A 26142-nucleotide genomic window follows, 5' to 3' on the forward strand; every position below is an offset into this window, starting at 1 on the left:
TGTCACCCCAGGATGGGGAGCATCAAATCTGCTTTAAGACGGACCCCAGTTGGTAAGCTCTGGATATTTCTGTCCCCCAAGCAGACTCCCCCATTGCTTAGTCTAGCATATCCTATAGATATTATCCATTTCACTTGAGCATTGCCACTGGAAGTCAGAGATGATCAATTCAGGAAATGAGAGATGGGTCCTCACTCATCCATCCCCCCATCCCCCCCCCACCCGTCCACCCATCCACCCAGTGCAGTGGTTTTAATAGCCTCGTATCAGTTTACGTCAGATTTTGCCACTAAATGGGTTTGTGGCAAACTTGGGAGAAATCTTTTGGTTTGCAGAGCTTTCTGTGTTTGGGAATTGTGGATGGATCCATCTGTCCACCCACCCACCCACTCATCCGTCCGTCCATTTGTCTGTCCATCCATCCATCCATCCACCATTTTTTCGACCAAACTAATTTAGCATCCATAAGGTGCCGGGCGAGTGTCTCTTGCAAAGGAACACCCATTGCAGGGAATGCTACTAGCCTGTGCCTGCCAGAGCTCTTTCCTCTCCTCAGGAAGTAGGAATTGCTGGTGAAGCTGAAGTAAGGGTTGGATGAACTGTCTCCTCTTATACCTGGAGAGCCACCCCCAGAGTGCAAAGCAGGGTATTGAGAACGTTTTGCTGGGCACAAAGGCCCCAGCACCTGTGACCCTGAGCACCTCGAGTTCCCTGGTGAGGCTCCTTCCTCTACAATTCTGTCCCTTTGGGGAGTCCTGGAGGCTTTAGCCCGGGCTCCACCACCATGCCCTCTGGCCGTGAGCCCAGGATGCAGGGGAGGTGGGCATCATGGATGACCTCTCGGACAGTAGCCCGAAAAGTCTTGCTGACAAAGCAGTAGAGGCTAAAGTTGACTGCTGTGTTAAGCATGGCCGCCATGTTGGCCACGTCTAAGGCGAGGTGGACTCTCCAGTCCTGGTGGACGGAGGCCACATACAGGTGGTAGAGCATGACAAAGATGCGGGGTGCCCACAGGACTGCAAAGAGTGTGGTGACGCCCAGGAGGATGGCTGTGCTCTTGCCCACGTGGGGCCGCAGCCCACTCTGCCCCCTCTGCCGGAGCTGGTGAATGATGGCTGAGTTGGTGACCAGGAAGACGCCACAAGGGATGAAATAGACGATGAGGCAGTGAGCCCATTTGAGGACCTTGTCCAGCGTGCTGGGTGGGTTCGTGTCCCTCCATACGTCCAGCCACCAGTAGAAAGGGATGCCAGTCAGCAGGGCAGCCCCCAGCACAGCAGTAATGGCACGGCGTGCCCGGCCTGGGGACGAGGCAGCCCGGTGGTGCAGGGGATGGCACAGGGCACTGTAGCGGTCAAGTGTGAGCAGGACGGCAATCCAGACTGAGGCGTGGTTGGCAGCAAACTCCAGGATGTTAGCCGTGCGCACCACAGCCTGGGGCACCTCGCGGGCCAGCACAGCGCCCTGCAGGAGGAAGCCCACGAACACAATGACCACCTGGGTGATGATGTCCGAGGCCGTGAGCGCCAGGAGGTAGTAGTAGGAGGGCTTTCTGGTCCTGGAAGCAAGGCGGGCCAGCGTCACTGTGGTCACGAGGTTGGCTGATGATACCCCAGGTCACAGGGGGGAGAGGGCAGAGGCATTAGAGGAGTGCTCAGACTCGTTTTTCCAACGTGCTATCATCATCCTTTCCACCTGTTTGTGCCAGAGGCTATGTTGGCTTCTCTTTTCCTCTTTCTAGAGCTTTCTTAAAGGCTGCTTTGTCACGAAGGCTAACCAGCCCACCCCGCCCTCTACATCCACACACCTCAGGTCACTGACTTCACCCGGGGGTGAGGCCGCCATCCTTACCAACCTTCGAACTGGTTCATTCCGGTTTGAACCTCTGCTGAGGACTTGCAATTCTACCCCAGGTATCCCAAAACCCCAGGTATACTGAATTAGAATCTACAGTTTAACAAGATCCCCAGGTAATTCTTATGTAGGATAAATTTTGAGAACCACTGCTCTGCTTGTGGTTCTCAGAATTGGCCCCTAACCAGCAGTATTAACATTGCCTGGGAACTTGTTAGAAATGCAAATTCTCAGCAGGGTTTGAACTAGAATGAATCAGTTTGAAGCCGTGGTCCTTACACACGAGTAAACTCATTCACAGGGTGTCCTCAGAAGCTACGTGTCCCTGTGGCATTCCCTTCTAAGCCCTGAACAGTGGTTAAGCCCTTGACTACTAACCAAAAGATCGGTGGTTCAAACCCACCAGCAGGAGAAAGATGTGGCAGCCTGCTTCTATAAGGATTACAGTCTTAGAAACCCTGTGGGGCAGTCCTACCCTATCCTATAGGGTCTCTTTGAGTCAGAATCGACTCGATGGCATACAACAGGTCCTCCAAAGGGAGTCCCTGCAAGGTGCAAACTGCTAACTGAAAGCTCTAACTGCTAACAGAAGGGTTGGAGGTTAGAGTGCCTCAGAAGAAAGGTCTGGCTATCTATGTCTAAAAAATCAGCCATTGAAACAACTTCATGGCAACTGGTTTTATGTCCTCCAAAGAGGGGGCTTCCCCGAGGACAGTGAAGGATTTTTCTTACTGGATTTGGGGAAACCCCAAGGCTGAGACCATTTATGCTTTCCCATGTTCATGCACCCACCCTCACCCCAAGTTTTGCTCTCCGGGGACCTTGGCTCATGAAGGCAGTGGATGGTACAAGGAGATGTGGACTGAGCCAAGAGCCATCTGGTGAACTTAGTTATCTAGGAGGGAGCCCTGCTCTGGTGAGTGCCCCAAATCCTAGCCTTTCTCTTTACTCCTTTCTATACTTTGCTCCCCAGAATGCCCCCATGAGGGGAGCCCTGGGACCATGATCCTGAATCTCAGGGGTTAGAGCAAAGGTTGGCACTCAAGAGGGAGGACCCTGCTTTCTGGCCAAGCGCAAGCCTCCAGTCCCCAACTCCCCACTCACCAGGCAGCCCCAGGCCCAACAGGATGCTGTAGTAAATCACAGGGATGACACCAGCCACACACGGGGACCTCTCTGGGATCTCTGGCCAGGAGCCTTCAAATTCCCAGCTCAGCCCACTGCCATTGGGTGTGGGCAACACGGTCACTGGCAGCTGGCCAGCTAGGAAGGGTGGAAGGGCAGGGTTACAGCACTTGGTCTCTTTCCAATCTGGCCCAGCCACAGTCCCACCCTGACCCTGGGGTCCTTCTATTCCCCCCTGCTCTGTGCAGATCCCTGATCAGACCCAGCCAAGTGGCACCCTCTATGGCCATGGAAATTTGTGCCAAGTCCACCCCGACCCCAGCCCACCTCCCCTGCTGATGGCAAGGGGTCCACGGCAGGGTCTCTTGCTGTCATAGGGATCACTTCTCATTTGCTTTGTTCCTGTGGTCTCCACCCTCAATGGGCCGCACATCAAAGTCACAGGGGCACTTGTCAAATGCAGGTTCCTGGGCCCCACTCCAGGCAGTCGGGCCAGAGGCTCAGGAGTGAGCCAGGGCATCTGTGTTTTTACTGTGCACCCCGGGCGACTCTGACCCACAGTGATTGGCAGCAGCTGCCTGGCTCCACTCAACAGCCATCCCCTCTCCAGGGAGAGACCATTTCTGGGTTCCTCTCTTTCTAAGCCCAGGGCACCCCTCTTGATGGGATACACAACTGGAGCTGGGATGGCCCAGTTGGTCGGATGAGTGGAGTCCCTGGTGGTGCATATGGCTGATGGCTTGGTTGCCAACTGAAAGGTTGGTGGTTTGAGTCCACCCAGAGGTGCCTCGGAAGAAAGACCAGATGATCTACTTCCAAAAAATTATTCACTGAAAACCCTGTGGAGCACATTTCTACTCTGACATACATGGGGTCACCCTGAGTTGATGGGAACTGGTGACCCGTATCAGATGAACAAACTGAGCCCAGAAGGGTGGGGGACCTGGCCTCGATCCCACAGTTGGGATGAGAAGCATCTTTAGATCTTTTTAGGTTCGACCTTCCAGCTTCTGATTTCCTACTGAAGCCCCCTTCCCAATAAACCCATTTCCTCCTCCCACTGCCATTCGTGATCAACGTCATCCTTCCAACCCTAGACACCTTACCTGTCTCTTGTCCCTCAAGCCCCATGCTCCTGGGTCCAGGGTCACCTGCAGCTTTTTTCTGAGGGCCCCCGCACCTCCCTCCCCCACCTGGCTCACCAAGTGGTTGTTTGCCCCACAAGTCTCCCAGCACACTGAGCCTATGCTCATGCTCACAGAGAAGGGGGACAAAGGGGAGGAGGGAGGAGGAGAAAGGAAAGGGTGGGGCCGAGGCTGGGGAGTGAGTCTATGGGAGATGCCGCCTGGGGCCAACCAGGATCCCCCGGGATGCCCGGGCAGGGAAGGGGGCCAGGCTGGGGATGGGGCTTCAGGGAGAGGCTGGGGGTCCTGAATAGGTTTGTCTGCTTTGAGGAGGGGGCAGTGCGGTGAAGGGCACGATCAGGGCTCTGGGTGGGCTGCCTCATACATAGGGCACACTGGGAACTAGGCTGGGCTCAGCTGGGGCGAGGATGCCTGGGGGCAAGGACTGGGGGAAGAGCAGAGGCCTAGGGGATGACTCTGTGGGGCTCAACACTCTGAAAGGCATTAAGTGGAGGGGAGGAGAGGAGGGGGCTCCTGAGAGAGGGGTGGGGAACATGGGCCAGGTAGGGTGAGGTGAAGCTGTGGGGTCAGGACTGATCTGGAGAAAGGCCATTGGGCCAGGCTTGCAGGAGTTGGTCCTGCTGAGGCTGTGGGGTGGGCTGAGCACAGGGCTGGACTGCCGAGGGGCTACTGGCCTAGTAAGATGGCCTGGGTGGGGGGCAGTGAGCAGTAGTGGGGAGGGGTGGCTGCCGGGAGAAGCTGACCAGGCTGCCCGCGGCATGTGGCCCAGCAAGCTGTTGTTTTCCTGGCCTTGGTGAAATCCTCCGGGACTATCAGCTGCTGGCAAATAAACACCAGCCGGTGCCGGGGGCACTCTGGAGAGGCCGGAATCTGCACCCGGCTCCCCTCCCCAGGATAGAGTGAGCGGTCACCCACAGTGGCTCCCGGACAGCAGAGCTAAGACCTGGAATCACTTCCAGGGGCCGTCTTCCAGGATTGTAGCAGGGAGGCCTTCCCAGCTCCCTAAATTAGAGCCATATTGGGCTGGAACATCTCTTTCCCTCTATCCCTATTCGCACTCCCACCGCCCCTGAGAAGTACTCACAGCTGAGGCCTTGCTGCCCCCTGGTGGCCACGTCCTGACACTGCTGGCCTCTGGGAGTCCCATGGCTTCCGGGAGTCCCCTGAAGTGGGACAAGAAGCAGGCACTCCCCACTCAGAGCAGGTCCCCAGACAGTATGTCCAGGACCCAGCACCCCACAGCACAAGCATCATAACTCCCCACGCTGTCTCCTCCCTGCATCATGAGTCTTTTTTTTTCCATTGCCTTGGAGTGAATTCCGACTCATGGTGACCCCGTGTGTTACAGAGTAGAAATGTCCCGCAGGATTTTCTTGGCTGTAATATTTGTGGAGTCAGATCACTAGGCCTTTCTTCTGTGGCACCACTGGGTGGGCTCAAACTGCCGACCTTTAGGTTAGTCCAAACCCAAAAAAACAAACCCGTTGCTGTCCAGTGGATTCCAACACATAGTGACCCTATAGAACAGAGAAGAACTGCTCCATAAGGTTTCCGAGGAGTGGCTGGTGGATTTGAACTGCTGAATTTTTGGTTAGCAGCTGTAGCTCACCGAAGCTCTTAAACACTGTGTTGAGTGCAAACCATTTGCACTCCCCAGGGAGCTACCATAGGGCTAGGGGTGAGTCTAAGACACAGCCCCACCTTTGAGGAGCAGCCTGCAAGAGTGTTAAAAAGGCCAGCTATGTGCCAGAGGCAAGGAGGGAGGTGCTAACGTTCACTGAGCACCCACCCTGTCTCTACGTTTTCAGCAGCCCCACAAGCGGACTCTGGTTACCTCCATTTGACACAACAGGGCATCGGGGCTCAGAGAAGTTAAGCAACCGGGCTAAGGTCACAGAGCTAGGATGTGGCCATTAGAATTTGAGCTTGGGTTTATCTTCTACACCCCCTTCCCCAGAGCTGTTCATCTTTCACTCCCTGACGCAGCCTTCTCAGGAAAAATAAGAGCTTGGGAAGTGAGGGGCACTGTGACTCAGATTTCATAGACAAGAGGGACACAGCTCAAAGGGACAGGACTGGGATGGGGAAGAGCATTCCAGACAGAGAATAGCACCACCAAGAGGCTGAGGCAGGAGCATGGACGTGCCCCAGTGACAGAGCCCATCTGGCTTAAAGAAAGCTTCCAACATGTGAGCTACTTCAGGGAGAGATTTCCTCTTGCTTATCTCTAGGATGTCCCCGTAGTACACAAGTCTGGAGCCCGAACTCATGATTCCCTGTTACCCAATCTCAGCGTCTGAGTCACGCAGGGAACCCCAACTCAGGCAGGGAGACTTCACAGGTGTCGGGGAGACTGCTGAGGCAGAGCTGGGCACCCACCTCTCTGTAGTGTTACTGCCACTCTGCAGATTCAGAAACCCCTCACCCTGCCCCAAGCTTGCGGAACTTTTCAGTTACTTCACATTAGAGATTCCTTCCCTGATGGGATCTTTTACTGCTGCTGAAATAGCATCTCAGAAAAGACTATACGGGGCTGTGGAAAGGAAAGTTGAGCAGAAAAGTGGCACTTGAATCTGGATCTACCAATCCCTGGCTGAGAACTCAGGCAAGTCGATTGTAAACACGCCCTTTCTGTCTTGGGCAGGAGGTCACGCTCCTCTCTGGGAATTGTTCTTGCTGGTGAACTTGTCAAACTTGCTCTCAAGGAACCCATGGAGCCTGTGCAGAGCCAGAGGGCAAGATAAAAATGTCCGGTCGCAGCCTACCATCTTCCATCTCAGAGATTACGCAGGAGTGCCCTCCTTCCTTTCCCCTGCCCCAGGACACACACACATATACACACACATGCCCATAGGTATGCACACACAGGCATGCACACATGCATGTGTACCCACATGCACACATGTGCACACATGCATGCAAGCACAGGCAAAAATGCATTGTGCACACGTGCACACAGGTGCCACAGATGCACACATGCACATACATGCACAGGCATACACACATGCATGTGTACACACAGGCACACATACATGCACAGGCATACACATGCGCACACATGCACACTCCAGCAACACTTGGACCAAGAAAATAAGAGCAGAGAACACTTACCTCTGGAAAGCCAGTTTCTAAACCATTAGAGGAAGCTCAGGGATAAGGAAGGGCAGAAATACTGGGAGGCGGAGCTCTTAGAGATGGGAAGTCAGAGGCGACCCTTCTGGGCCTTCTGGTTTCCTGGGGCCTCCCAGCTCCCTTCTCGTCTGAAATGTCCTCACTCTAGTTTGTAGATCTTAGCTTAGGGTGTACATAGCAATCATCACGGCGCTTAAAAACACAGATGCGCACGCCATGCCCCTGGGGAATCCTACGTGGAGCATGGAGGATTTCAGTGCAGGTGGGCTGTGCTTCAAGAAAGGCGGATGAAGACCCTCGAGGAGGCTGGAGTTAGTAAGTGGTCCGCCAAAGGCCGTCCTCTCACACCAACAACATACCTATTGGGAAGCCTCAGGCATGAAAGCCAGCTGCCCTCAGAGGCCTCGGTGCCCTGTTGTGCAAAGGCTCTGACTTGCTGGGCTGGGCTGGGGTGGTGATTCAGTCCACGGGAAAGGCAGGCGGGTAGCCAGCGGGCAAGGGATGGTGGGCCCGGACGAGGGGAGCCAGGCGTGAAAGTCAGAGCAGCCGGAAGAGGCTTCTGCTGGATCGAAGAGCTCTTTCTCTGCCAATCCGGAGGAAGCGGGTGCCAGGCCCAATTCCTGCTCTCTCTGTGGCTCCAGAGAGGGGGTGGAGCTGGCAGTCTCGCTGTGCCAGCCTGGGGCAGAAATCAATGCACTGAACTGGTCCCCGGAATCCAAAGAGCAAGGGAGGCCATACTCCAACCCATCCCAATCGAGGGCCTCGCCTGGGGAGAAACTCAGAGCCAGAGCTCTCAGGAACACGCACTTCAGCTCATCAGCCTAGAAGGAGTCCCACCCGTGAGGAACTGGGGCCAGCCCCCAGTCCTTTTCAGGGGAGACCTCCACAGCACCCCACCCTCCTATTCCCCAGTATTCCCTTCAGACTGTAGACCTCACCCTCCTTCCCACTGCCTTTGCTTTGGAACTCAAGTCAGTCTGTGTTTTGTCACCACCATGCACTGGCTGTATTAGCCCCCGACCAGTTGGCCCCCAACTCAAGTGACTCCACGCACAATGGAACAAAACGCTGCCTGGTCCTGCGCCATTCCCATGATCAGTTGTGGATGGGACTGTTGTGATGTACTGGGTTTTCACTGGTTGATTTTCAGAAGTGTATTGCCAGGCCTTTCTTCCTAGTCCATCTTAGTCTGGAAGCTCCTATTCAGCATCATAGCAACACACAAGCCTCCACTGAGAGATAAGTGGTGGGTGGCCAAATGTGAGGGGCATGGGCTGGGAATGGAACCTGGGTCTCCCACGTGGAAGGCGAGAATGCTGCCACTAAGCCACCACTGAGCATGTTTGCTTTAGAAGCACACTCTTTCTAGGGGTGCTAGCCTGAGACTGGGTCCTTGCTGTCTGCCTTAGTTTCCCCTACAGTTGAAATATGGTGCCAGGTATGCAGTTTGTCTCCTTGGAACTTTGGGCGGGGAAACGCTACAGTCGCAAGTTGGACAGAAGCTGGTAAAAGCAGCCTTCCCAAGAACCCAGGAACCCGAGGCCATTCGGGGAAGATGAATTAAAGGGAGGAAGTAATGGGGTAGGGCCAGCCCCAGGCTGGAGAGGGAGGGGCTGTCTGCCGAGGGACAGTCTCCCGGGAGGCAGGCAGTGGTCCTTCCCATGCACGGGTAGGCCCTGCCATCATTGACTCACCTTGACCCTGGGCGGAGGGGTGGCTATAGTCCCCATAGGGCCTCCCTAAAGGCCCATCACCCCCCTCCCCAGTGTGTGCTAGGAACATTCGTCAACAAAGACTGTACAAATGATGTCCGTTACCCCCAAGCCCCAATGTGAGACCCTTACCCTCCTCTCCTGAGAGCCACCAATTTTACCGGTGGTCGTGGAGTAGACTCCAGCTCCTGGAGACCCCACGTGTCTCAGAGAACTCTGCTCCAGAGGATTTCCATGGCCGATTATTCAGAGGTATATTGCCAGGACTTCCTTCTCATTGGACTGGAACCTCCAATCTCTTGGTTAGCAGCTGACTCACACTGTTTGCACCATCCAGGGACTCACTCCAGAGAGCTGGCCCACCCCAAAGTGGGGAGGGGGGAGCGGGAGCCTGAGCAACTTCTTCCTTCTCCCCTTCCAGGCTCGTTCCTTGCAGCCAGCTCACCACGATGCTCCAGCCAAGATGCTGCCAACCCTGCTCTGTGCTGGGGCAGAGGCTGCACCCCGGGGGGCTGGGGGAGAGGTTGGGGACCCTTGGGGCGGTGCTGCCAGTGGCCGTGGATCCCCTTGCCTGCCCTTCAGAGGGGCTAACACTTTCCAGGAGAGGGCCAACTGACCCTGTGGGAGGTGAGGAGGCTGGGGGAGGGCTGCCGGATCTGTCCCCCTCCGGGGCCCACAGCCAGCACAATAGCCCCTGAGGCTGCCACTCTCGGGCTTAAGTGGTTGCCTGGGCAACAGCTGGGGCCAGTTTCCACCAATCCAAGAAGAGGCTGGGTGGGGAAGGGAGGCCTTCCAGGAAGGGGGTGCTGTCAGCCTTGTGCTGGGTCCATATAAGGAGGAGGGAGGTGAGCAGGAGTGGTCCCTGCAGTGGACTTGGGGGCGTGGGTGCAAAGATGCTCAGAGTAGGATACTACACGCCTGGGTCCTGGGGCAGCTTCTGGGCCATCCTGGCCTTGGTGGGCCTGGCCACTCGTGCAGGTGAGCGGGCCGTGGACGGGGGTGGGGTGCGGGCAGGGAGGAGGGGCAGGACCTTCCCACCTGGAGGGGGCAGTATCCAGTGGGCCAGGGAGAGCAAAGAGTCGATCTTCTCCCCAAGGGAGAGGGCAGCCTGCTTCAGGGTGGAGGGGCTGGGCAGGCAGGCAGGGACTGGGACCAAAAGACCCTTCCATTGTCCTGGGCCCAGGCAGAGGAGAATGGGAACACATCAGCATTCAGGTCCTTCAGAGTGACAGCTTGGGGAGGCGGGGCTGGAGGTTAACTGCCACTTCTCTCTCACCCTCCCTTTGTCCCTCTGCCCCCCACTCCCTCTTACATACACAGACACTCTGTTCTTGTGTGAGCCCTTTCCGCAAGAGTCCACAGGCATCGTGCTTGTGTGAGTGTGCGTGTGCATATGTGCATGAGTGAGTTGTGTGTACGAGAGAGTGTGAGTGCATGTGAGTGTGTGTGCATGAGTGTGTGGGAGTGCGAGTGTGGGTGCACAAGTGAGTTGTGAGTGCATGAGTGTGTGCTCAAGTGTGTGTGAGTGCACATGCGTGGGTCAGTGTGTGAGTTGGGGTGCCCTTGGCTGTCGTCAGACACCTCCTTGCCAGATACTTGGGGAAGGTGATAGGAGGTCTTCTTAGAGCCTGAAACTTTGTGTAGCTGAGCCCACATGCCCATCTGACCCTCATGGCATTCCTGGCAGCCTGGACAGGGATGCCAGCCTCAACACCTCGTCCCCGGGAGTGCCCTATTTGGCCCCAGCTGGCCCCCTGCACTTTCTCTGGGTCCCCCCACTGGAGGTGGGCTCCTATCTTACAGATCAGGCCCCAAGGCAGCAGAACAGCAGTGGAAAACACTTCCCGTCCAGGCCCACAGCTTCCTCCCACTCCCTACTCCAGCCTCCTTGCCCCTCTCAGCCCCCAGCCCATCCCCTTCAAGAGGCTTTGCACTGCTGCTTCCCCGCAGATGCTCCTCCCTGGCTGATGCCTTCTGGCCACCTCCTCAGCAAGCCCCCCGTCCTGCTAGATCGCTCTCTCATGAGTCATGGTCTAACACTAGAATGCGCCTTGTGTACTACGTCTAACACACCAATATGTGCTTTTACGAATGAATGTAAGGCTTGTTCATTGCTATCTCTCAGGCTCGCGGGAGTGTCTGGCACACTGTAGGTGCTCGGTAAAGGTTTGTGAATGATTGCACCACTTGTCCTGACAACTCCTGTGAGCGGTCAAGTGGACAGTTCTTCAGCAGGCGAGATGGGTGGGTACCAAGAGTTCCTTTAACCCTTGCTTGGGGGTCTGACATCATGAAGACAGCTCTGGGCATAACCATGCCTGACTTATAATCTTTCCCTGACCAGAACCTACACCCCTTCAAACAGCAACCTCTCAGGATGGGCATGACCTTCCCTACCCAGGAGATGCCTGTGTGCACACACATATGTTCATGCATCAAACGGGCAAAAACAGGTGTGCACACACAGCTTCTCAGACCCACCGCCCCTCTGTTCACACTCGTGTACATGGGTCTCCAGCTGGTCCCTCTGTCCCTGGACTTGGCTCTGGGCCCGGGGGCCTCCTCAGGCCATGTGTTCCTTCCTGCTACAGCCCAGCGAGCCGATGTCAGTGGGGAGGCAGCGGCCACTTCCATCAACCACTCCCAGATGCTGCTCCAGCGCTTGCAGGAGCTGCTGCGGCAGGGCAACGCCAGTGACGTGGTCCTGCGGGTGCAGGCCACGGGCACCGATGAGGTCCGCGTCTTCTATGCCCACCGCCTGCTGCTGGGCCTGCATAGCGAGCTCTTTCGGGGGCTGTTGCGGAACCAGAGCGAGGTGGCACTGCAGGAGCCCAGGGAGTGTGCCGCCGTCTTTGACAAGTTCATCAGGTGGGACAGGGCAGGTTTGGGGGGACCTTCACCCCTTCTCAAGCCCCTGGTTCCTGCACCCCAGGGCTGCAGAAGCTCGGGCCCCTCAGAGGTCAAAGTGTGCCGATGCAGCCACCTCCTTTCCCTCCTTCCCCTCTGCGCTCTGCGCAGTGCAGTGCAACACTTCTGCCTTGGCCTGGGTGCTCTGTGCAGTCCTACAGCACCTCTGCCTTGGCCTGCGTGCTTTGTGCAGTGCAGCACACCTCTGCCTTGGCCTGGGCGTGCTCTGTGCGTGCAGTGCGACAACTCCGCCTTGGCCTGGGCACTCCGTATGTGGGGTTGATGTTGTCAGTCCCCCGCCCTGCGGACCCCCCTCAGAGCTGTTTCCAAACCTGGCCAGGAGAGCTTTTAAAAACTCCAGATTTTGGGACCTCGCCGTGGATGGCGGGCTTCACACCTGGGGTTGGGTCCAGCAATCATTTTTTAGTGCCTCCATGTGGTGTAGGTGGAAGTACTGTGCTAGGGAACTGAAAAAATTAGCCAGCCCTCCCCCACTTCCTCTGCTTCCTGGCACTTAGCTGAACAGGGGCACCATTCACGTTGTAGTCTAAGAGAGTAACCTTGCTTCAGTGAGAATTGGGTTTGGCTGCCAATTACACAGAATCCTCTAATGACAGTGGCTTAAACAAAATGGTTGCAGAATTCCTGCCATCATTTCCAAATTCTAGGCAGTAGGAGGGGGATAAAACAGAAGGGCAAAAAGGGTCTCCTCCACATCCCTAAACCCAAACCCACTGCTGTTGATTCCAACTCATAGCAACCCTACAGGACAGTGTAGAACTGCCCCACCCTGTTGTTGTTGTTAGGTGCCATCCAGTCGGTTCCAACTCATAGTAACCCCATGTACACCGGAACGAAACACCACCCGGTCCTGCACCATTCTCACAATCATTGTTATGCTTCAGCCCATTGTTTCAACTACTGTGTTGATCCATCTCATCTCGTTGAGGGTCTTCCTCTTTTTCGCTGACCCTCTACTTTACCAAGCATGACGTCCTTCTCCAGGGACTGGTCCCTCCTGATAAGGTGTCTAAAGTACAGGTGCATTTAAGCAGTCTTCCCGCTAATCCCATACAGCGCCTCCACTTACATCTCATTGACTAGAAATTAATCACATGGCCACGCCCACTTTAAGGGAGGCCAGACACACAGGCTTTTATTCCGAGGCAACAGGCCCTGCTGGAAGGCAGGGGAAAGGGGAGAAATGGATGGTGGGGCATCTGGCAGGTGCTGCCACAACCCCACAGACTGCGTGCCCGTGGGGACTGGCAGGAAGGGTGAGCAGAGAAACAGAAGCAGACGGAGGCGGACGAGTGGCAGCTGGCGAGATTGCCGACAGACAGCGAGAAGGGGGAAAGATGCAGTGAGAAGGATGGACGTGTGAGAGAAGAAAAAGGGCAGGGAGGCTGGTCGTTAACCTGTGCTGACCTCCTACTTTGTAGCAAGTACTCTGTCCTTTCCAACCTCTAATAACCATGAGGGCTAGATGCTATCCATGTCGCAGATGATAAAACTGAGGTTCTGGGAGGTTAAATGACTTGCCCAGTTTCACAGCAAGTAGGTACAAGGGTCAGGCTGGGCAGGGGGTAGGAGAGGGGCTTCATCCCTTCCCAAGCCCTGGCTCCTCCACCCACAGGGTCACAGAAGCCAAGGCCCCTCAGTGGTCTCAACCCAGATCCTATTGTCCCCTGACTACAAATCTCACAAAGGCGGGAGCCACTTCTGCCTTGGTCTAGGCTAGCTCTCACCACCTAGTTGTTGTTAGGTGCGGCCAAGTTGATTTCAACTCATAGTGACTTCCATGTGACATGTACAACTGCCCCGTAGGGTTTTCTAGGCTGTAATCTTTTTTTTTTTTTTAATCTTTATAGAAACAGATCTCTAGGCCTTTCTCCCAAAGAGCAGCTGGTAGCTGGGTTCGAACCACCCACCTTTCGGTTAGCTTGCTGCGCCACTTAGGAACCTAGTCGACGTTCAATAAATACATGCTAGATTAAAAAAAAAAAATTATTATTTATTTATTTATTTTTTAGAAACCCTGGTGGCTTAGTGGTTAAGTGCTACGGCTGCTAACGAAAAGGTCGGCAATTCGAATCCGCCAGGCGCTCCTTGGAAACTCTATGGGGCAGTCCTACTCTGTCCTATTGGGTCGCTATGAGTCGGAATCGACTCAGTGGCAGTGGGTTTGGTTTGGTTTTGGTTATTTCTACGTCACCAGGAGAAACAAGAAGGGAGGGCGGTGGGAGGGCCCTTGAGAAGAAGAGATGGGAAGCCTCCAGCCCACTCTGCGGTGTTTGTGCCTCCAACCACGAGTTCTCCCAAGGTGGGGTCCCCTCCGGACTAGACTCGAGAAAGTGGCGCTCGCAGATGGCCGGTATGGCCTGCCTTGACCCCGGTTCATCTCCCACCTCTCCGCAGGTACCTGTACTGCGGTGAGCTGACGGTACTGCTGGCCCAAGCCATCCCTTTGCACAGGCTGGCCACCAAGTACGGCGTGGCGTCCCTGCAGCGGGGTGTGGCCGACTACATGCGCGCGCACCTGGCGGGCGGTGCGGGCCCGGCCGTGGGCTGGTACCACTACGCCGTGAGTACCGGCGATGAGGCACTGCGAGACAGCTGCCTGCAGTTCCTGGCCTGGAACCTGTCGGCGGTGGTGGGCAGCGCCGAATGGGGCGTCGTGAGCCCCGACCTGCTGGCACAGTTGCTGCAGCGCTCAGACCTGGTGCTGCAGGACGAGCTGGAGCTGTTCCACGCCCTGGAGGCGTGGCTGGGCCGCGCGCGGCCTCCTCCCGCCGTGGCCGAGCGCGCGCTGCGCGCCATCCGCTACCCGATGATCCCGCCGGCGCAGCTGTTCCAGCTGCAGGCGCGCTCTGCCGCACTAGCGCGCCACGGCGCCGCGGTGGCCGACCTCCTGCTGCAGGCATACCAATTCCATGCTGCGTCGCCGCTGCACTACGCCAAGTTCTTCGACGTCAACGGAAGCGCCTTCCTGCCCCGCAACTACCTCGCGCCCGCTTGGGGCGCCTCCTGGGTCATCAACAACCCCGCCCGTGACGACCGCAGCACCAGCTTCCAGACGCAGCTGGGCCCGAGCGGCCACGACGCGGGCCGCCGCGTCACCTGGAACGTGCTCTTCTCGCCGCGCTGGCTGCCCGTCAGCCTGCGGCCCGTCTACGCGGACGCCGCGGGCACCGCGCTACCCGCCGCGCGTCCGGAGGACGGCCGGCCGCGGCTGGTGGTGACGCCGGCCAGCAGCGGCGGCGATGCGGCGGGAGTGAGCTTCCAGAAGACAGTGCTGGTGGGCGCGCGGCAGCAGGGCCGCCTGCTGGTCCGCCACGCCTACAGCTTCCACCAGAGTAGCGAGGAAGCCGGTGACTTCCTGGCGCATGCCGACTTGCAGCGGCGCAACTCCGAGTACCTGGTGGAGAACGCCCTGCACCTGCACCTCATTGTCAAGCCCGTCTACCACACCCTCATCCGGACCCCGAAATAGCCACGCGGGCAGGGGGCAGGGGTCCCGGACTCCTTGGATTTGGAAAATAAAGGCCTCGCGTAGTTGGCCAAGAGGGGCTGGGACGGGGGCGGCGAGTGGAGGTGGCCGTAGCCCTGGCTTTGGGGATGGGACAGGTGAGGTGTGGAGTAGTAGACCAGATGACTGGTTTGGGAAGTTGCTTTCATAGATTTGAGTACCGCGTTCTTGGTTTTGAATAAACCAATGCTCAGACAGGTGGGGGATGATTGCACAGCCCACCCCTGGGTAAAAACAGCCCAGGCAGGGTCCCTCAGGTCTGGGAATCCACCTACCCTTCACTGAGCTTTCCCATGGAGGCAGATGGGAGCCTCCCACCCAGACACGGAACAGGGCAGGTAAGAGCATCCAAATGGTCAGAGTGGCCACCTGGGGAGCCTGGAAGACCCCGGTACCCCTTGCAGGACTGTCTCACCTTGAAGCTGAGGGGCTTATCTGGGCAATTTCTGAGCCCGGACCTCTGGGGGTAACCACTCCATCTGGGTTATGAGGCTTTCTGCCCTCTGGGCTCCCCAAGTTGTGGCCTCCCCTGGGAGGGGGTCCAGAGGTGGGGTGGGGGCATGAATGGACTTTTCAAGCCCCACTCTTCCTGGGGAGAGTCCTCTGAGTCTGGAGAAAACCTTTTTCCCAGGTTTTTGTAGGTTAGTGCTAAGAAGCCAGCCTTAGGGAGAGGGGGGTGGCTGGGGGGAGGGGAATTGGGTTGGATTTTAATCAGTCATGGCTACCTCACATTCCAGACAAGGTCTCATTCCCAAATGGGACTTTATTGTTTAAAAGGAGGGGGGGAAAAGCCACTGTCAAGAAACAAAACCAAACCTCCCCACACCCAACCATAGTATGGGAAACCCCTGTCAGACCCCTCCCCAACCATCCTTTGCCCTGGTATGGGCCCAGGAGCCCCGTCTCACTAACAGCTCCCCTCCCTTTATTTTCAAGGCCTAGTCTGGCCACAGGTCGGTGCCGGGTTTTGGCAACAGGGCTGGGGGGGGGGGGAGGAGGGCAGGGACCCTGTTGTCCTGGCCATGCCTTTTGGGATCACCTCCCTTCCCCAGTGGCACTGAAGCACGGAAGGGTCAGGCAGGCACCCCACAATTCCTGGGTCTTAGGAGCCCAGGCCTTCTGAGATCCTGGGCTCCAGCTCCCCAGTCACCCCCATCTGTCCTGCCTCCACCTCCCATTTCTCTGCTACACCCCATTCAGTCTGGGGAGCAGGAGGGTCAGTTCCAGACAGGGCCCCTCAGTTACGCCGGAAACGTCCATCTTTGCCATGGGTGCCTGTGCCGTGGGGCAGGCGTGGCCCTCGAGTAGCCCGTCGGGAAATGCCAACTGGGTTTGGGGCAATGGCAAGGGGTAAGGGGTCCCCAGAGCCTGCAAGGGCAGAAAGGCTGGTTTAGAAATGCCTCCCCATCCCCTCTCCTATCCCCCAGTGGCCTTGAATTCCCTAGGGGCACAATCCCAAGAACTGGGACTCATGGGCCAGTCCCATGAATACGCTTGCAGCACCATGTTTCTGGCCAGAGGCAGCCATCTGGGCATGGAACTCAGCAGCCTCCTCTTCCCTGTGGTGGCCCAGGCCCTCCCCCAGCCCCTCCCTGGCCAGTACTGACCGGTGTTCTGGCTTGGAGGGAGTCTGACTTTGGCCAAAGGCAGCGTGACCTTTCCTGGGTGCCGGACACCAGGGGCTGGGTGCCCACAGGCGGGCACCCTGTGGTCTGACGTATTCTCCATGGGACGGGGCCCCAGGAGGTGGTTCTTGGGGCGGGAAAGCTGCAGTGGTTGAAAACAGTGGAGCAAGGCCAGAGTCACACAGGGGTCTGTCCCAGCCCGGGGGACAGAGGTTTTGAGGGTGGTACCCCTGGGTGTGGGAGAGGGTGCTAGGGGAGCTAGGTGCAGGGCCCACGCCACAAACAAGGGCCCAGAGAAGACTCCCCCACTCTGCCCCTTGCCTCACCCCTTGCCCGGTGACCTCAAAGGATCGGGACCTCCGCTTTCTTCTCTTGGCCTCCAGCGACTCCTCCCGTTTCTTGCTGGGGCTTTTCTTCTGGCCGCGCAGCCAGGGCTCAGAGCTGTCCTCATGCGGCCCCGACACCTGGGCTGGGGCCTCGCTGGTGCTGCTGGACAGGTTGTCCTCGCTGGCCGCATGCTGCAGCGCGGGGCTGGGCGGCCGCTTGCAGGCCAGAGGGCCAGAGGGCCGCGCATCTTCCGTCTCGCTCAGTGAGTGCAGGGACAGGCTACTGCGCTCGGTCGCGGGCGCCGGCAAGTGGCGCCCCTCTGCTCCCAGGGCCCGCGAGCGTCGTCGCGCCGCCTTCACCGAAATGCACTTGGTGCCGGTGAGGATCTGCTTCCGCTCTACAGGGGGACAGAGACCACGTAGTCTGCGCCCCTCCTGCACCTCCAGCCCCCCTCCTTCTGCCATGGCGGAAATGGGAAGGAGGCAGGCTGCCTGGGCTTTAACCCCAGCTCCCCCACTCGTCTGCAGAATAAGTAAATTTGGGCAAGTTCCTTAACCTCAACTGTAAGCTGGGGATGGTAAACCTAACACCACAGGGTGTTGTGAGGATTGAGGATTTGCCCAGGGCCAGGGGCTCCATCTAGGTTTGCTACTGCAATTATAGCTGAGTGAGGGACAGGTTCATTCCTAAATGCCATGTGTTCCCCATTCTAACGTCCGACTGTGCCCTGTATTCCTGAGCAGGTGGATAAACCCCTCTCGACAGTGGTGGCTCTCTGTAGAGTGCCTGTGTGCACTCAACAGTGTGGAAGGCAAGGAAGGGCTTTGGGCTGGGTGCCTGAGCGATGCCAGGCAGGGGCTCAAGGGCAGGCAGGGGCCCACCTTTGTGGGACAAGGGCATCTCCGACAGAGTCTCACTGCTGTCAGGGGAAGAGTTGATCCGACTGCTCAGGCTGACCAGGCTGTCCAGCGCAGGGGCCTGCGGGGTGAAGTGGTTGGGAGGAGGGAGGCCTGAACACAGCAGGGACCCTATGCCCCTCAGCAGAGATGGGGAAGCTCTGGAGTGGTGGCCATTTTGGAAAGGCTCTGTCATGATTCATGGGTGCCCACTCCTGTGCCCCCACCCCCAACAGTGGAGCCTGGGGGGCCGGCAGGTGCTCAGAGCTCACCTCCTGGGTCACCAGGCTGCCGATCTGGATGGGGGGCGGGGTGGGCACAGAGGAGCCCCTCACCTGCCAGGCCCGGGAACTGGCCTTGAACACGTGGTTGGCTTCACTGGGGTTGGCAGAGGAGGGGTGGGGTGGTGGTTGGCCAGGCTGGTCCCCCTGAGGACCCAGCCCCACCCCAGGAGAGAAGCTGTTTTCGGGAAGGAGAAGGAGCCCAGGAGTCTTGGCTCTTGACATGTGCCACCTCCTCCCTTCCCTTCCTGCTCCAGGTCCCCCGATCAGCCCTGATCTGGGCTGGCACCCGGGATAGCACAGCAGGTGGCTCTCGCAGGACTGGTGGGAAGCAGCCCCTGGTCTCACCTCTCTGTGCTGAGGGGGGGCAGGATGCTGTTCTGCAGACGGTGAGCCTCAGAACTCAGCGTCTTCACGCTCTCCAGGTCAGAATCTGGGGTCAGCATGGCTCCTGCTGGGGCAATTTTGGGCAAGGAGCTGTCCTGTGGGGAAGGGGTGGGAGCAGGCTGTCAGAAGACTTGGTCCTGGACCAGGTAACAGCACAGGGTGACCAGGGCTGTAACATGGGCAGGAGCCCAGGGGGCAGTGGGCTTTCATTCTGGGACCTGAAGGAGAAGCTGTGGTCTGCTGGGTATCCCCAGTGGCACTACCTGGTGGCAAGCACCTGCCTTGGGGCTGGGGGCTATCTGGGGCAGTTCTTTATATCTCAGGTGGCCAACTCTAACCCTTAGACCCCGGGTGGAGGTAAGGGCCAGAGAAGAATGCCCAGGGATGGGGGCCTCACTCAGATGTGAGAAGTTTTAATGGGGTAGAGGGGAAGAGAGTCAACTCCCCAGGGTGCCTGCCGGCCTGGTTCCATGCCCTTCAGGCATTGCTTTGGGCATCAGCCCCTCCCTTAGCGAGTGCCCTCAGCACATTCTTGTGTGCCCATGGCCAGGCACCCACCCGCAGGGCCCTGGAGGCCACACGGTCCATGATGGTAGCCCGCTCCAGGCTGCCCTCCTCCAGTTCCCGCAGGTACATTTCGTAGAGCTCCTCGAGGTGCTGGGGGACGGCCAGGTTGTAGTCTACGGGGGAAGAGGAGAGATCAGCGCGGGCGCTCGGACCCTCCCGGACGATGGGGCCGTGGGCCCGGGTGCACGGGGCGCAGGCCCTACCGTCGATAATCTGCCGCTGGCCCTGGATGATCTCGTCACAGAGGCTGCGGTGCTGCTCCAGGCGACGCACGGCCTCGCGGCGGTGGCGGAGCGCGCCGTCGCGGAGCAGCGCGTGCGACTGCAACTCGGTGTTCTCCACCTCGAGCTCGTGCACGCGGCACAGAAGGCTGAGCACCTCGCGCTGTTCTTCAGAGCCGATGCGCCGCGGGAGCGTCTCCTCTAGGCGCCGGCCCCGCGTGCGCAGCTCGCGACAGCGCTGCTGCAGCGCCAGCTGGGGGCGATGCAGGGTCAGCCAGGCAGGGCTAGGGACCCACCTCTCCCCACCTCCCCCGGGCCTGACCACACCGCTCCAGTCCCTGGACTCTGGGCTTCCGGCTGGAGCTCCACCCCCAGGTCAATTCGAGGTTGCAACCGGGAGCTACTCCTAACTGGTTCCTCCGTGCTCACCTTCTTGCCACCCTGGCCACAAAACCCCCTGGAACCAGCCTTGGTGGATATCTGCCCAGCCTCTGCCCATCTGATATCCTCAGGGCCATGCAAACAGTTTACTGTGATCATAGGCTAATCGCTGGGTCCACCAGAGGCTTCTTGGAAGAAAGGCAGGGCGATCTACTTCCAACCCTATGGAGCACAGTTGTACTCTGACACACATGGGGTCACCATGAACTGGCGCTGACTCAACAGCAGCTGATCAGGATGCCCCGAAGCCCCTCCTGGTTTGGTTATTCCCCAGAGCAGAAGGCAAAGGCCTCTTATCCATAAAGCTACCATTTTTTGAGTCCTTATATATGCTGGAAACCCTGGTAGTGTAGTGGTTATAGAGCTCAGCTGCTAACCAAAAGGTTGGCAGTTTGAATCCACCAAGCTGCTCCTTGGAAACTCTATGGGGCAGTTCTTCTCTGTCCTGTTGGGTTGTTATGAGTCAGAATCGACTTGACGGCAATGGGTTTGGTTTTTTTGGTTTGGTATGTGCCAGGCATAACCCCATTAGGACGGCACCATGACCATCCCATTTTACAGATGAGGAACACAAGGCTCAAGGAGATTAAGGACCTTGGCAAGGTCACACCCGATCTGTACCCCAAGCTCCCAGGTCTCCCTGCCCCTCCCCCTAGGTCCCGCTGCCTGGCTTCTCAAGCTCCCTCTCCCTGAACCCCAGACACTGGCACCTTCTCCTTGCGCAGCTTCTTCTGCTCGCCCACCAGGGCAGCGATGTTCTCCCGGGCTGAGGCCACCTCAGGTGGCTCAAGGTTGTCTGGCTGGTCATCGCCTGTGTCCGAGTCCTTCTCGCTGTCATCCTTGGTGAACGACTCCTTCCGCTGCTCCTCCCGCCACTTGAGGGCCCGGCGAGACTTCTCGTGCTCCCAGCTGCAGCACCCCCACCCCAGGGAGACATGGGATTCAGGCATGGAGGAGGGGCAGGACCCAGTGTATGGTTATGGTCCTGGTCCCTTGGGCCCAGGTCCAGGGGTGGCATGGGGCAGGAGTGCTTACCCAGCGATGGTGAGCAGGTGGCGGGAGGTGTCAATCTGGACCTCCATGGCGTGGTTCTCCAGCTCCAGCAGGCGTCTCCGCACATCCATCTGCTCCTGGAAGGCGCTGATGAGCTGTTCCCGCAGCTGAGCCATCTCGGTCTGCTCCCCCTGCCCACTGTGCAACCGGGCCTCTGCTGCACGGAGGGTGGGAGGGAGGGTGGGAGGTTCAGGCCAGAAATCTGGGCCCTGGAGCCCCCTCTTCCCTTTCTTACCAAACGATTGCTCTCACTTCCTTTCCAACCACTTCCTTCAGAAAGACCTCCTGGATTACTACCTTCTCCTATGCCCCAACGCCATCATTGACACTTCATGCTTCAGCTCAAAGGCGATTCCCCGCTTGCTTCCACTCGTCCTTCCCCACTGCCGTCGAGTCAATTTCAACTCATAGTGAGCCTATAGGACACAGCACAGCTGCCCCATAGGGTTTCTAAGGCTGTAATCTTTATGGAAGCAGACTGCCATATCTTTCTCCCACAGAGTGGTTGGTGGGTTTGAACTGCTAACCTTTTGGTTGGCAGCTGAGTGCTTAACCACTGCGCCACCAGGGCTCCCCCACTAGCCCTTAAAACCAAAGGCCATACCCATTGCTGTCATGTCAATTCTGATTCATAGGGACCCTATAGGACAGAATAGAACTGCCCCACAGGGTTTCCAAGAGCGGCTCATGGATTCGAACTGCTTAACCACTTCGCCACCAGGGCTCCCACCAGCCCTTAAAAACCAAACCAAACCCACAGGCATCGAGTCAATTTCGACTTATAGTCACCCTATAGGGCAGAGCAGAACTCCCCACAGGGTTTCCAAGAAGCACCTGGTGGTTTCCAACTGCCGACCTTTGGTTAGCAGCCAAACTCTTAACCACTGTGCCACCAGGGTTTCCACCAACCCTTAAAGCACCTATAAAAAGGGCCCCCTTAGACACTCGAACTGCCACCTGCAGGAAACTCATCAGAACAAACACACATTCTATGAGGGAATACCCAATCTTCATGCCATCCCTCTGAAGCAGAGATCACCATGCCATTTTTGAAGAACAGAAGGCTGAGTGGTCAAGTGACTAGCCCAAGGCAACCCAGCCGGAAGAGCCTGGATTTGAAGCCAGCTCTGCCCGACCCCAGAGTTCCATGAGGCAGCCTGAGAGCAGACATGCACACACCTTGGATGTGGCTGAGGTCACCCCGCTCCAGCCGGCCCCGGGCCGGCCCCCGCCCCCCCTGCTGATCAATCTTGCTCTTGAGCCTCTGGATCTCGCCCCGAAGGTCAGCAATGATGCTGGTGTACTGGGCGATGTGGTAGGAGACACTCAGCAGATTCTGCTTCACCTGTGGGGAGCACGGGAGGGGGACAGAGGAGGAAGACAACATCGGCAGTCAGTCGCCCCTCCATGCAGTCATGGCGCCCTGCCTGCGGGTCTTCCTGTCTCTTTCTTCTTCCCTGCCTCTCTTGTCTTTTGGGGTGACATTGTTGTTAGGCGCCATCCAGTCTATTCCAACTCATAGTGACCCCACGTGACAGAGTAGAACTGCCCTATAGGATTTTCTAGGCTGTAATCTTTACTGGAGCAGATCACCAGGTCTTTCGACCGTGGAGCTGCTGGGTGAGTTCAAACTGCCAGCCTTTTGATTAGCAGCTGAGGGCTTAACCATTGCACCACCAGGATTCCTTCAGGAAGACATTAATAGCCTCCTTTCTTCCAGCCCCACAACTTCCTATCATACCTACATGCCTCTGCCAGATCACATTCCTAAAATGCCACCTCCCTTGCTCAGCAACCTTCGCTGGCTCCCTATTGCTTGGGGAGAATGCCTGAAGTCCTTCACCTGACACTGAAGGCCTACCACTATCTCTTTTGATTTTGTTTTGACTCACTGCTCCCACCATGGATGGAAACTTTCCTGCACTCCTGGTCCATGGCAGACACCATCTCCCTCCTGCCCCTGGAGCCTCTGCCCCTACTGTTCACACCCTCTGGAACGTCCTTGCAATCTGTTATGGACTGAACTGTGTCCCCCGGAAATATGTGTTGTAAATCCTAACCCTTATCCAAAACCAAATCCACTGCCGTTGCGTCGATTCCAACTCATAGCGACCCTACAAGAAAGACTAGAACTGCCCCATAGGATTTCCAAGGCTGCAATTTTTACAGAAGCAGACCATTACACCTTTCTCCTGAGGAGTGGCTGGTGGATTCAAATTACGTTTAGGTTAGCAGCCAAGCACTTAACCACTATGCCACCATGGCTCCTTCTAACCCCAATACCTGTGGTTATAATCCCAGTTGGGAATGGGTTTTTGTTATGCTAATGAGGCAGCATTAGAGTAAGATGTGTTTTAAGTCAATCTTTTCTGAGACATAAAAGAACAGATTAAGCAAGCAGCAAGCAAGCAGAGATGGGGGAAGATAGATGCCAAGGCTGCATGAAGACCACAGGTAACAGAAGCTGACAGAGAGAGAGCCTTCCCCTGGAGCCGGTGCACTGAGTTTGGACTTCTAGTCTCTAGAACTATAAGAAAACATAAGTTTCTGTTCTTTAAAGCCACCCACTTGTGGTATTTCTGTTACAGCAACACTGGATAACTAGGACACCATCACTCAGGGTCTGGCTGACCGTCTCTGCAGAGTTCACCAGATCTCACCACCAATACCCACTTCCCCTTTGCCCACCCACCTCAGCAGCTGCTGTTGGCCTCGTTTACCTGCACACGTAATATTCTGCCTTGAACCATCAATTCACAATTTCCAGAATATGTCTCCTTGCCTCACTAAGCTCTGTGAGGGTTGCAATAAAACTTAAAGCCCTTGGAACGCCAGTTGGCAAATTCTAGGTGTTCAGAGAATGCACGCTGCAGTAATGGCTGGAGGTTATCCTACACTCACACCCTCCCACACACAGACACAGGGTGGGAGAGACTTAACAGATACCAAGGTCTAACATGTTCACTGGGCAGACCCGGTTCTAGTCCCAGCTCCATCATCAATCAGCAGGGGAAGTCATTTAACTTCTTATGCCTCACTTTTCCAAACTGTAAAATAGGGAGAGGAGTAACCCCTGCCTTATTCTGAGGATTAAGTGAGGTAATGTGTTAAAAGGCTCAGAGTAAGCACTCAGTAAATGCCAGTTCTTATTAGAACTAGTATGGTTAGGTGCTTTGAAGATGCTGAACGTCTGAGGAGCACCTAAAGGAGGGAAAACGGAGGGGGATGAGGCAGGTGGGCACAGATCTTCGAACAAGAGGAAGAAGGAGGCCCTCAGGAGCTATGGGCTTCCTGGCAGACAGGCAGGTGTTGAAAAGTGCATGATACGGGCACAGGGGTGACTCTGGGCTAGGGACTGAGGCCAATGCAGTGGGAGCCGGTACCAGAGAGAGCAAGTGGGGTGGCATGGCCTGGAATCAGTCTAGGGGCTCAAATCTGGGCCCGGGAAAGCGTTCCCTGGATGGACAGACTGGGGCCCTTACCCTGGTCTTAATGTTCTTGGCCCGGCCGGCGTAGGTCAAGGTGTTCCGGGATTCCTCAAAGGCACTGCTCGCTGGGCTGATGTGGGCTATCATCACCGTGCGGCTGTTCCCCCCTAGGGAGTCCTGAGGAGGACGGGGGCTGTGAGCTGCCTGGGCTGACTCCCCACTCCACTCCTGCCAGGCTGCTGAGGACACTGGCCGTGTGCCTCCCCACCATGCGCACACACACTCACACACGTACATACACTCACACACATACTCTCACACACACACACACACACTCACACACACGCTGACACCCACACATCTACATATTCATACACACCTACACTCTCACACACACTCAAACACATATATTCTCACATACATATACACACACACAGTCATACACATACACACACACACACTCTAGGCTCTGGCTGCCACCATGAAAATAACTGCCCTGAGTGGCAGTTCCCCTGTCCTCCTCCCTTTCCCACTTCCGGTTTCCTCTTCAAAACTTGCATTTAAGGGTTTTTTCTAGGATGCATCCTGGACAGGGTCTGCTGGCTTTCCCTCTCCCTCCTCTCCCCTTTACAGGCGGCTGGGAAGCAGTCAGAAGTCAGCCAGTCCACATGCCCCCATGGGGTCCTGCCCCTTCCCTGTCCTCCCCTATCCCCCTGCCTCCAGGTCTCCCCTTTTCTGACTGCTGATAGCACTGCTGGCTCAGCCGGTGTGTGGGAGGGTACACACCTTTAGCCACCTTCTCCCCTACCCTGAGCTTGGCCGTGGTGTCTGCCACAAGGCCGCACCATCGGAGGGAAGAGCTAACAGCATGAAGAGGAGGGAAGCCTCGGCTCCAGCAGTGACCAGCTTTGTGACCTTCAGCAGGTTCCGTCACCTCACTAATGCTTAGCTTCCTCACTTTTTAAAATGGCGATAGTTTTGCAATTGTTCCTATGTCCCAGGGTTGTGGGCGCAGTAACGAAGGCCGGCTGATGGCAGCTAAGTAAACTAGGTATGTTAGAGCAGACAGGCTCGTTTGCAGCCTCCTTCCAGCACTTACTTAGGAAAGTTACTTAGCCTCTTGTGCCTCCGTTTCCTCATCTGCAAATAGAAAGAGTAATCCCTCGAACTCACAGGGTTGTTGAGAGGACGAAACACACTAGTAGGGGTGAAACTGAACGCAGAGCCAAGCCAGGACTGAACACTCAGTTATGTTGCTATAATTAAAGGCCAAGGGCACCCCTGTACAAAGGAGGTGGTCACCAAACGGCAGACCCCATGGGCCACGAGGCCTGAGCCTACAAGTCTGGGTGTCTCTTGGTTCTCTTGGACCCAAAGTCCTGGGAGGTGTCAGCTCTGTTCTCTCCTAGCTGCCTGCCCCTTGCTTAGGGCTGCCAGGTAAAATTCAGGGACTCAGTTACATGTGAATTCCAGATAAAAATGATTAACTTTTTTAGCCTAGGTTCCAAATAT

At 56.8% G+C, this 26142-nt stretch overlaps 3 protein-coding genes across 3 annotated transcripts in view; 1 reads left to right on the forward strand and 2 right to left on the reverse strand.

The window, feature by feature from the left end:
- Window positions 1-729: 729 nt before the first annotated feature.
- GPR142 (G protein-coupled receptor 142) lies at window positions 730-4116 on the reverse strand. The gene is made up of 3 exons (XM_003417193.3): window positions 4086-4116; window positions 2959-3117; window positions 730-1601 (listed from the first exon to the last, which is right to left on the reverse strand). Exons 1-3 carry the CDS (start codon window positions 4108-4110, stop codon window positions 730-732), a joined length of 1056 nt encoding a protein of 351 aa, XP_003417241.1. The 5' UTR covers window positions 4111-4116.
- A 5675-nt stretch (window positions 4117-9791) lies between these two features.
- On the forward strand, window positions 9792-15368 carry BTBD17 (BTB domain containing 17). Its single transcript, XM_003417277.4, has 3 exons — window positions 9792-9946; window positions 11560-11836; window positions 14294-15368. The coding sequence occupies exons 1-3, from the start codon at window positions 9862-9864 to the stop codon at window positions 15366-15368; spliced, it is 1437 nt and encodes a 478-aa protein (XP_003417325.2). The 5' UTR covers window positions 9792-9861.
- A 1045-nt stretch (window positions 15369-16413) lies between these two features.
- Window positions 16414-26142, reverse strand: part of KIF19 (kinesin family member 19) — a 34616-nt gene continuing 24887 nt past the window's right edge. The window contains exons 9-20 of the mRNA XM_003417194.3: window positions 24685-24807; window positions 22382-22547; window positions 21185-21359; window positions 20860-21058; window positions 19691-19961; window positions 19479-19600; window positions 18882-19015; window positions 18525-18630; window positions 18238-18334; window positions 17356-17753; window positions 17012-17171; window positions 16414-16772 (exon numbers count right to left, since the gene is read on the reverse strand). Of these exons, the coding sequence (XP_003417242.1) occupies window positions 16642-16772; window positions 17012-17171; window positions 17356-17753; window positions 18238-18334; window positions 18525-18630; window positions 18882-19015; window positions 19479-19600; window positions 19691-19961; window positions 20860-21058; window positions 21185-21359; window positions 22382-22547; window positions 24685-24807 (2082 nt within the window). The 3' untranslated portion in view covers window positions 16414-16641. The remainder of the gene's footprint in view (window positions 16773-17011; window positions 17172-17355; window positions 17754-18237; window positions 18335-18524; window positions 18631-18881; window positions 19016-19478; window positions 19601-19690; window positions 19962-20859; window positions 21059-21184; window positions 21360-22381; window positions 22548-24684; window positions 24808-26142) is intronic.

Source organism: Loxodonta africana, chromosome 18, assembly GCF_030014295.1.
Source record: "Loxodonta africana isolate mLoxAfr1 chromosome 18, mLoxAfr1.hap2, whole genome shotgun sequence".
NCBI lineage: Eukaryota > Metazoa > Chordata > Mammalia > Proboscidea > Elephantidae > Loxodonta > Loxodonta africana.

Coding starts and splice junctions, on each gene's coding strand:
- GPR142 (XM_003417193.3), bottom strand. CDS start 4,110: ATGGGGCTTGAGGGACAAGAGACAG. Junction 3,118..4,085: donor GCTTGAGGGACAAGAGACAG/GTAAGGTGTCTA, acceptor CACCCTTCCTAG/CTGGCCAGCTGCCAGTGACC. Junction 1,602..2,958: donor GTTGGGCCTGGGGCTGCCTG/GTGAGTGGGGAG, acceptor GGGTATCATCAG/CCAACCTCGTGACCACAGTG.
- BTBD17 (XM_003417277.4), top strand. CDS start 9,862: ATGCTCAGAGTAGGATACTACACGCCTGGGTCCTGGGGCAGCTTCTGG. Junction 9,947..11,559: donor GGGCCTGGCCACTCGTGCAG/GTGAGCGGGCCG, acceptor TTCCTGCTACAG/CCCAGCGAGCCGATGTCAGT. Junction 11,837..14,293: donor GTCTTTGACAAGTTCATCAG/GTGGGACAGGGC, acceptor ACCTCTCCGCAG/GTACCTGTACTGCGGTGAGC.